Source organism: Lontra canadensis, unplaced genomic scaffold (assembly GCF_010015895.1).
Source record: "Lontra canadensis isolate GAN:19392208 unplaced genomic scaffold, GSC_riverotter_1.0 scaffold30, whole genome shotgun sequence".
NCBI classification, from domain to species: Eukaryota; Metazoa; Chordata; class Mammalia; order Carnivora; family Mustelidae; genus Lontra; species Lontra canadensis.
Window position 1 is genome coordinate 19,810,296 of NW_022631024.1, and position 10,110 is coordinate 19,820,405.

The 10,110-nt window shown below is 62.8% G+C and overlaps 1 protein-coding gene across 1 annotated transcript in view; it reads left to right on the top strand.

The window, feature by feature from the left end:
• The first annotated feature begins 332 nt into the window (after positions 1–332).
• SARDH (sarcosine dehydrogenase) overlaps positions 333–10,110 on the top strand; it is a 39,172-nt gene continuing 29,394 nt past the window's right edge. The window contains exons 1-8 of the mRNA XM_032865582.1: positions 333–388; positions 786–840; positions 2,941–3,288; positions 4,432–4,610; positions 5,963–6,142; positions 6,664–6,787; positions 6,964–7,064; positions 9,166–9,301. Of these exons, the coding sequence (XP_032721473.1) occupies positions 2,970–3,288; positions 4,432–4,610; positions 5,963–6,142; positions 6,664–6,787; positions 6,964–7,064; positions 9,166–9,301 (1,039 nt within the window). The 5' untranslated portion in view covers positions 333–388; positions 786–840; positions 2,941–2,969. The remainder of the gene's footprint in view (positions 389–785; positions 841–2,940; positions 3,289–4,431; positions 4,611–5,962; positions 6,143–6,663; positions 6,788–6,963; positions 7,065–9,165; positions 9,302–10,110) is intronic.

The following is a 10,110-nucleotide window of genomic DNA, read 5'->3' on the forward strand; positions in this document are numbered from 1 at the left end:
GGCGGTGACGGGGGCGGGGCCAGGGGCCGGCGGTTCCGGCCAGGCCGCCGCGGAGAAGGAAAGCGGGGAGGGCAGCCTGCAGCCCTGGGAGGGACACAGGGAGGCCTCTGGGGGCCCAGGGGAGCCGTGGCGGCTGGAGGTACGCCCCTTCGGGGGGAGCGGGGCCCGGTTCCTCCCCCGCGGCGGGCGGGACTTCTCTCTGCCTCTGGCTGCAGTGACCATCTGTCTGGGTGGGCACGAGCTCGGGTCCCCGTGTGCGTGGCGGGGGCCTGGCGCCACTCCCGCCCTCCTGCACCAGGCGAAGGCTGGGCCCGCTCTTCTCTCCTTCAGCCCCCCGCACCCCGCAGCCCTTGAGGAGGAGGACTCTGGCTCGGACTTCACAGCCCAGGTGAAGTTGTCGCTCAGGCCCCGACCCCGGCCCCTGCCCCCAGCCCCAGGCTGCCCTGCACCCTCACCGCTGGTGCCGCAGGGAACACGCTGCGGACCGGGCAGGAGAGAGGTGGAGGGGCGGGAGAGCAAGTCAATGTTGAAGCAGCTGCTTCTGGCGGGGCGGGGGTGGGGGGGCACCCCCTGCCGGCCCCCAGCTGACAGCCGGCCCGGTCAGGGTGCGCGGAGGGAGCAGGTGGCCACTTCCGGGGCCAGCGGCCCCAGCGAGATTGAAGGGAGGAAGGAGGCCGGGCCTGAGGCGGAGCAGGAGCGCGGGGCAGTGCGGGGGGTGGGGGGCGCGGGGGTCAGGTGCCCAGCCTTGACTGTGCCCGCGGCCACCTTACGCTGACTTTCCACAGGTAGGGCACCACTCTCGGGGGCTCCTGGAGCATTAGGGAACTTCGAAAACAAAAGGTAAGGACAGAGATAGGCCCAGGGGTGCGCCAACCTGTGCCCAGCGCACCTCTGTGGGCAGAAGGGCAGGTGGACTGTCAGACCGTGGGGCAAAGGGTGGCGGAGGGACCGAGATGCCCCGTCACCACCACACCTGCTCCGTGAAGCTTCATAGGTCAAGCTCTCTGCCCCTCCTCTGCCCTCACTCCCCTGGGAGGGGTCCCTGTTGGGTAGGGTATGGGCAGCCCTGACCGGCCTGGGCACTGGGCCCCTCACCCGCATCCCCACCTATGAGTCTGCAGCTCCCCCCACCTCCCCTGCCCCAAACCAGGCCCCAGCAGAGCCTGCAGACTTGGGCTGTGCATGGGGCCGGACTTGCTCCCCAGCTGGGCCACAGAGTGGCCCTGGGACCTCAGCTACCTTGAAGGGCCTTCCTGTACCTTGGTCTCCTGCCGTGTAAAATGGGGACAGCGTCACAGGGATGCTCATTAGGGCATCGTTGTTTTTTTTTTTTTTAAGATTTTATTTATTTATTTGGCAGACAGAGATCACAAGCAGGCAGAGAGGCAGGCAGAGAGAGAGGAGGAAGCAGGCTCCCCGCCGATCAGAGAGCCCGATTCGGGGCTCGATCCCAGGACCCTGAGATCATGACCTGAGCCAAAGGCAGAGGCTTAACCCACTGAGCCACCAGGCGCCCCTCATTAGGACATCTTTTGTGGGACACTCTTGCAAACAGAGGTCGACTCAGGTTAATTAGTGCATTAGTAACAGTCATTACTATGGATGCAGGTGAGTTCATGACTAAATCCCGCTCACGTGTCCTGCTGCCCCCAGAAGTGGGCCCAGGAGGCCCCTCGGAGTGTCCTTTCCTCCCCAGGTTGGACAGGACACACCCCCAGGGAGACATCTCTCTGGCACCTTTGTTCTTTTGGAGGTGGGCTTCCTGTCACATTCTTGTAATTATGAGACTTTTCTGGCTTGGCAGGCTGCCTGAAGGAGGGGGCATTCCAGGTGAGCCTGAAGGCCACTGGGGGACATGGAGGAGGTGGTGGTGGGGGAGGGGCAGGGAAGGGGTTACACATGCACATAGCTTCCCCTCCTCCCATGGTCTGTGTCCAGGCGATGCCCCCTGGGGGCTGCCACCTTCCTCCGTCTCTATCCCCAGCCCCCGCCTGTCTGTCCCACCAGCACAGGGCTGTGCCACGTTCTTCCTTAAATGTAAACCCATGTGGCCAGGCACTCAGGAAGACACCCCAGGGAAGTGTTCTGAGCCCCAGGGGCTCTCAGGACCCCCTCCCCCTCCAGCCCCCCCTCCCCCCGCCCACTCTGGCGGTCATTTCTCCAGGTCCAGGTCCCCCTAAGACCTGAGCTTCTTGTCCTCAGCTCTGACGCCTGCCCTCCTTGCTGGCCTCCCTTGCAGGTGACCCTGCTTCCCCAAGCTGGATCTCGTCCCTTCCCTCCACCTCCCCTGTGTCCCCTACAGCCGTCCAGTGCCCACCCTCTGTCACAACCCCATTCACTGTCTGGTTCGGCCCCTGGAGGACAGGGAGTGACGGGACAGAGGCAGGCCACTCCAGACTGGCAGGTGGCAGGGTTAGCCAGCAAGGGGTCCTGACACGGGGCTTGTTTGGGGCCTGAAGACAAACAGGTCTCTGTCCCCAGCTGCCAGATCATAGATCCTACAAAGGCCTCATGAGGCTCAGTCCTTTAGCCCCCCCACCCCACCCCCTGTCCAGCCTCAACGACACATTGCTCCCTCAGGCCTGCATCCCTGGGAGTGGCTCCCATGGTGGGAAGTGGGGGCTGTGTTGGGGGGAGCCAGAATGTTCATTCCCAGACCAGGGGAGGGGGTGAGGAGCCTCTGGTTGCCTGGGTCCGCCCATGGGCCCAGCTCCACGGGTGGGCAAGGACCTTCTGCATCCCACCATGGTCGCCATGCATCCGCCCAGAGCCAATGATGCCTCCAGGCCCTCAGTACACCCGCGCTGGGGTGCAGACGCGACTGGGGCCTCGGGGAGGTGGCGGAGGAAGAAGGGTATGGGGGTGGTCCCCCAGGTCTCACCTGGTACAACCCCCACTATGCCCCTTGGTGCCCCAGCCAGCCCTGACTCTCTCCCCCAGCTCTCTGTGGCACTGAGCCCGGAGTCCCCATGGCCTCGCTGAGCAGAGCCCTTCGTGTGGCCACCACCTGCTCTCGCCGGGCCCTGGGGCCACGTGCGCTGGCCAGCCGAGCCGGCCCCACCACTGAGAAGAGCGTGCCGTACCAGCGGACCCTGAAAGAGGCCCAGGGCCCCACGGCGGTGGCCCAGGGCCCAAGCCGCCCCCTGCCCAGCACAGCCAATGTGGTGGTCATCGGTGGGGGCAGCCTGGGCTGCCAGACCCTGTACCACCTGGCCAAGCTGGGTGTGAGCGGGGCGGTGCTGCTGGAGCGGGAGAGGCTGACCTCCGGGACCACCTGGCACACGGCAGGTAGGGGCTGGGGCAGGCGGGGCTGGGGCGGGGTGGTGGTGCCAGGGCAGGTCTGGGCCAGGAGGGACTGGACTCGGTGAGGGGACAGTTCTGGGGTGACAACTAGAGGCTTGTTAGACGCAGCTGCGCAGGAGGAGGAAGGACACAGAGAAATGATGCAGGGTCATCTGAAGGCACACAGATGGAGGGGCCCCCTTTGCTCCCCATGCCTCTGAAGAGCCATGGTGGGGAGGAGGGAGCCGAGCTGAGACTGGAGCCGGAGCCCGGGCAGCTGTCTGTTCCAGGAACAGAAAGCCGTCTCCAAACGGGGCCCCTGGGGGTGAGGGGCGTCCACAGGGGGGCATAGAGCATGGGTGGGGCAAGGAGCAGTGCCTTCCATGGGCAAGCATGCATGGTCCTCGTCCTCCTCACTAACCAGTGGGCATGTAGTAAGCACCTAATGTATGCAGATCGCCTGGGCAGCCAGCCTTCTGCCTGAGCCCTGGGCCTGGGTGAAGTGTGCAGTTTCGGCTGGAGGGGGCGCATTCCTGCCTTGGCTATTACTGCGCTACCAGCGTGAGGGCACTGAACGCGGAGCTGGGGAGAGGTTCAGGCATGCCACGGCCTGCACACCTCGGCTTCTGCCCTCCTGCTGTCCCGTCTCGGCTGGGCCGGCCGGCCTCTTCCCTCACTGTCACACCGGCCCCGGCTCTGGCTGCCCAATCCCCACTTTGCTGGTGGACGATGTGTGCGTGGGCTTCCATGGGTCCTGGCTTGGGGTCCTGGCCCCATCGTTACCTGCTCTATTGTCTTGGGCACAGGACTGTTGGGTGCCATCGAACTGCGCTCTAAAATCATCCTGCCTGCCCCTTGGGGCTGCCGTGTCATCCTGTGACAGGCTCAGCCCTGGGCTTGGCACACAGCGAGTACTCCATAAGTGGGACCCTGCTATTACCCCAGTGTGAGCTGCCCAGGGGCCAGAAGGGCCACCCCCAGATCAGCTTTGACCCTGGGAATTCCTGGCTTATCAGCCTCCCGGAGTACCCCATGGGCTGCAGAGAAAGACCCAGGCCCTCCGCCTGATCTCCAGGAGCCCCAGTGTGCCGGGCAGAAGGGGGAGGCCCCTCCCCGTGTTGGGGACTCACGGTGGCCCTTCCCCGCAAGGCCTGCTGTGGCAGCTGAGGCCCAGCGACGTGGAGGTGGAGCTTCTGGCCCACACGAGGCGCGTGGTGAGCCGTGACCTGGAGGAGGAGACGGGGCTGCACACGGGCTGGATCCAGAATGGGGGCCTGTTCGTAGCATCCAACCGGCAGCGTCTGGACGAGTACAAGAGGCTCATGTCGGTGGGTGTGCCCCCACCCGGGGTGCGGAGCTGCTGGTGGCTTGGGTGCTCCCCGTCCTGGGAGGCTGGGGCAGCAGGGCTGGGGGGAGGAGCTCTGACTGATCTGGGTTACTGTCACAGCCAGATGCCCTTGTTGCTGGGCCATCTGGGACAAGTGGCTGTGCTTCTGCCTTCTTGCCTATAAAATGGGACCATATTGTAGAGCTGGTGCCAGTGAGCCCCAGACCTGGGAGGGCCCAGCACCTGGAGCGGTTACCGCCACCAAACCCTGCTCATGGGAGACAAGATGCACGTGAAATCCTGCTCCCCTGGAGGCAGTGCCCACACTTCTCCTGCGCCCCGCCCCACTCCCAGGCCTGGGGAGGGCGGTTGTGCCGGTTGTGCGGGGGACTGACAGAGAGGCTCGTGCTGCGGACCCTTGGTTTGGGGTGGGGTGCTGTTGGCCAACCCAGAGCGGCCAGGCCTGGACGCCAAATCGCAGGACGTGGGTGCGGCAGGCTGCTCGAGCAGTCTGTCCTTTCTGGGGCGCCGACCGAATCTGTGCTCGGGGCCCAGCGAGCAGAACCAGCCGCGGGGCCGCAGGTGGGGGCAGGGGCCGCGGGCTTCACCCCGGGCAGGTCTGGGTCTCTGCGCCTAGGAGCCGGCCCCATTCTGCCGCCTCCTCCCTCAGCTCGGTGACCCGCCGGGACGGAGGCCTCTAAGGGAACCCCCCGGCCCCCAGCCCCAGCCCTGGAGACCAAGGTCCCCGCTGCCGAGAAGCCCCTGCCCCTTCTCAGGCTCGGTTCTCAGCCGGAGACTCTGACCCGCGCCGCGGGCTTCCAGCTGGGCGGAGCCCGTCCTGGTCGTGGCGCTTGGGACCACGCGATTGGCTGCCCTTGGGCCAGTCAGATGTGAGGGCGTGGCCTGTCCTGCTGACCCGGCCGGACCGGGGAGGAAGGGCTTGGTCTCCTGCAAGCTGGCCAGGCTGGAGGACCGTCCCCGTGCGGTCCCTGAGCGGTCCCCGAGCAGTCCCCGTGCGCGTGCTTCGTGTTCGCTTATAGAGGAGGCCCCTATGTGCCCGAGCCTGGTCGAAGCTCTTGCGGGGGGCCAGCCATCTGGTTAGCTCCCGCCAACCCCCAGGGGACTTGAAGTCATTGGGGTCTGCGTTGGGTGACCGTGGGACGGCCTGGAGCCTGGTGTGGGCCTCATGCTCCTCAGCCTCCCGCCACTCTAGTGCGGAGATGGCCCAAGGGACAGTGGCAGCTTTTGGGGGGACACAGGGTTGGAGCTGACTGTGGGAGGCGCAGGCGGGGAGGACAGTGGCCAGGGGTCTGCACCCTGAGGGCTGAGTCCCTTTGCTCTCGGGCCCTCTAGCTGGGCAAGGCCTATGGTGTGGAGTCACACGTGCTGAGTCCAGCAGAGACCAAGGCGCTGTATCCCCTGATGAACGTGGACGACCTGTACGGGACCCTGTACGTGCCCCAGGACGGAACCATGGACCCCGCGGGCACCTGCACCGCCCTCAGCAGGGCTGCTGCTGCTCAGGGGGCACAGGTACCGCTGGTCCCCGCCTACGTCCCCTGCTCCCAGCCTGGAGGACCCGGAGCTCTACTAGACCAGCATGTCCTCTGGGGACCTCTTCGGTGCTTTTCCTCGTTTATCCAGATATGCACATCATCGTAGAAAACATCAGAAAGGACAAGTTTGACGTTTCAGTTTTACACCTCCCAACTATTTTTTGGGAAGATGTATTTTTATAGGCAGAACCCAGACACACTGCTCCGTGGTCTGGAAGACTAGACTGCAAACGCCCATTAGCAAAGTCAGCCTTGCTTTTTAGACGTCACTTTATGAGAAAGACCTCGCATGTCTGGGGATGCGTCCTCCAAGTCGGGGAGCGCGGGGTTGGCTTCCGGTGCTGGGGTCACCCCGCTTCGGTGGTGTTGCAGGACGCGGGCCCAGCAGGCGCAGGGGTCCAGGTCCCGTATGGGTGGTGGGGAGCCAGTGATGTTGGGGGCAGTGGACACCCTCACCAAGCCCTGCTGGGCTCTGGAAGCAGCCCCTCTCACTGCCAGGTCATCGAGAACTGCCCAGTGAGTGGCATCCGCGTGCGGACGGACGACTTCGGGGTGCGCCGTGTGGCCGCTGTGGAGACAGCACACGGCTCCATCCAGACGCCCTGTGTGGTCAACTGCGCAGGTGGGCGGGGGTCTCTCCTGGCTCCCGGGCGGCCATGCTGGCTGCCTCCTAAGCCTGGCCCGCCTCCGGGTGGGCGCCTGGGGGGGACAGACAGGCCCGCAAAGGCTCCCCCTGCCCACGGGGCTGGCAGCCCTGCCTGGTGCTGCAGAGCTGACCCGTCCCTGTCCCGCCTGCAGGCGTGTGGGCCAGTGCCGTGGGGCGGATGGCTGGAGTCAAGGTCCCGCTGGTGGCCATGCACCACGCCTACGTCGTCACCGAGCGCATCGAGGGCATCCAGGTAGGTATGCTCGCAGGCGGCGTGACCCCTGTGAGTTCCCTCTCCACCCGAGCCTCAGTCACCTCATCTGTGAAATGGGCACCCTCACACTGGGTGTTTGGGGAGGGGTCAGAGGTAAGTGAGGGAACTTCCTGGTGCTGATTCGGGGCACGGCTCCTCACCAACTGCGTGTCCTGCGTGGTGCAGCCCGTCTGGGGTGTGGGCACATTCCGAGCTCCAGGTGCTGCTCCAGGGGACCCGCACGTGTTTGCACGCTCCCTGATGTGCCCTGGGTGCCGGTGTCAGAGGCGCCGATTTCAGACCCTCAGGTCCCCCCTGGGGGCTTGGAGAGGCCCTGCCAAGGGAGACAGAGGGCTCTGCACCCCTGCCCTCTCTCCTCTTCTCCCCTTCTCATCCCCCCCCCGCCACTGTCCCACTGTGGTGTGGGCTGATAGCGTCCTGTCACCTTGTCAATGATCACCTTGTCAGTGACTCCTCTTTTCCTCCCTCCTTCCCTCCATCTCTTCCTCCACCCCTCCCTCCTTCCATCTGTTTCTCTCTCATGCCTCCCTCCCTCCCTCTCTCTCATTCCATCCTTCCCTCCCTCCTTCTCTTCCTCCCTCCATCCCTCCTTCCTTTATTCCCCCCCTCCATTCCTCCCTCCCTCATCATCCATCCATTTGTGAACCATTAACCCACCATTCCATGTAACCCTCCTTCCTTCTTCCCTCCCACCAGCAAACACGGACTGCTGCGTCCCAGGCCCTATTCTAGAAACCAGGGCTGTAATAGAGAAAAGAACCCAGTTCTGGTCGGGGTTGAGCTGGGGGGCAGGTACAGACCAGTAAAGGAGCAATTCCCAAGCGGGCTGATGGGGCTCTGTGGAGGCCGGCGGGGGGCTCCGGAGACTCCAAGCCCAGGGAGCAGAGTGTGGAACCCAGCGGCCCAGGACCTGAAGGCAGTTCAGGGGGGCCGGGGGGTGGACGGGGACAGTGTGAGGTGGGACCCAGCAACGAGGGTCCTGGCCAGGATGAGCCTGGCTTCTGGCTCGTCACTAGGACCACACTGTTGAGGGGCTGGGGCATGTGCCGGGCTCCCCACGCACTCCTGCCCCTCTCCCTTGACACAGGGCTTCCCGGGTTCATGAACGAGTTAATGGGATGCAGCACAGACCTCAGGTGACCACCAGGGGTCGCCCTCAGGTCACAGTGGGCTCCGGAGGGCTGGGGACAGGCTGTGTCCTGTGGAGGGATACTTCTTGGGTGGCCACAGGGCTGTGGGTTCTAGGAAGCCCCAGTTCTGAGGGTCTGGCCCGCAGCTGGGTCCGAGCCGAGCACTGCCCCAGCTGCTCTGTGACCTGGTGCCCTCCCTCTCCGGGCCTGGCGTGTGTGTCCCCCGCAGTTGCAGTGCGTCCCATGCTCTCGGCTGGTTCTCATTCTGCTGGCCTGCGGCTGCTTTTGCAGACACTGCTGTACCCGGGCACCGGGTGATAGGAAAGCTCAGGCTCGGGGCTGCGTCCCAGCTCCTCCATTACCCAGCCAGGCCAGTCATAGTGTCGGTGGGCCTCAGTTTCCTTTTCTGCAAAATGGACAATAAGGGTACCGAGTGCACGGAGCTGAGGGAGGAGCCCATGTCGGAGAGGAAGGGCTGAGTGTGGCTCCTGGGCTGTAGCAGGTGCCCTCGGGTGGTAGCTGGGGTGAGGGTGACGATGGCCAGGACCACGAGGCACAGGGTTGTCCAGCTGGCGGGTGCCACAGAGGATGAGGTTAGGGAATGCTGGAGCTATCATCAGGCAGCCTTCCCAGAGGAAGCGGCCAGCAGGATTTGGAAGGAGTGGGGGAGAGGAGAACAATGAAAGGGAGCAGAGTGAGGTCGGGTGGAAGGGACACCAGTGGGACCGGGTCACAGCTGCAGGGGGGGCTTCTGCGTGGAGGTGACAGGACGCGTTGGGCACTCCAGGGCAGCTCAGTGTGTTGGGGCCCCAGGAGCTGGAAGGAAAGTCAGGGCTTCCCCGGCCACCAGGTGTCCCCACGGTCCTGCTCAACGGAACTCCAGTTTTTGTTTTGTTTTTAGAGTAGTAGTGACAACAGAGGTAATGATCTCACTGCTGCTGTTTCCGAAGCGTTCAGTTACCGAGAACTTCCTACGCGCTCCTTCCAACGACCCCTCATTGCAGACATTCTTATTCCAGTTCTACAGAGGAGCTGGACAGCTAGGACACTCGGGGGGGGGGGGCATCTGCCAAGTTATCCCTTTTGGTCTGTATGTCCTCAGAGATGGGACAGAGGAGTCACATCTGATGTGCCCGTCTCCAGGGTAAGTGGTCCAGGAGAGGACGCGGTTCCTTCGGTGCCGGAGAGCTACAGGGGATGTGCTCTTTCCCTACTTCTCAGTTTCTAAATTGATTCTGGTTTGCTTATTGGTTAAATGAAGTAGTCAGGGTTTGCGGTGTACTGACAGTGGAAATATTATTAACTCCTGAGAAATAGCACCCAGCGTCTGTTCCCTGGAGTTACTCATCGTTTTCCGGTTGCTCAGCTTCCTGTGTAAGTGTCGCTGCCTCCGTCTAGGTTTTCATCTGTCGACGTCACCTTCATCCCCCAAATCCCATATCCAGTATCTGTCACTCCCCTTTTCCCATCCTACCCCCAACCTTAGATAATCGCTAATCTGATTTCTGTCTCTGCAGATTTTCCTTATTCTGGACATTTAATACAATGAAATTGAACCATATATGGCCCTTGGGGTCTGACTTCTTTCACTCAGTCTGACATTTTCAGAGTTCATCCATGGGATACATCATCAGAATTTCATTCCTTCTAATGGCTAAATAATATTCTATTGTAGATCACATTTTATTTTTCCACTTATCTGTCACTGGACGTTCGAGTGGTTTCTGCTTTGAATAATGCTGCTATGAACATTTGTGTTCACATTTCTGTGTGGATGTGTTTCAGTATTTCTTAGGCAGATATCTTGGAGTGGAATCGCTGAATCATATAGTAATTATGTTTAACTGTTTGAGGACCTGCCAACCGTTTTCCAAAGCAGCTACGCTGTTTCACAT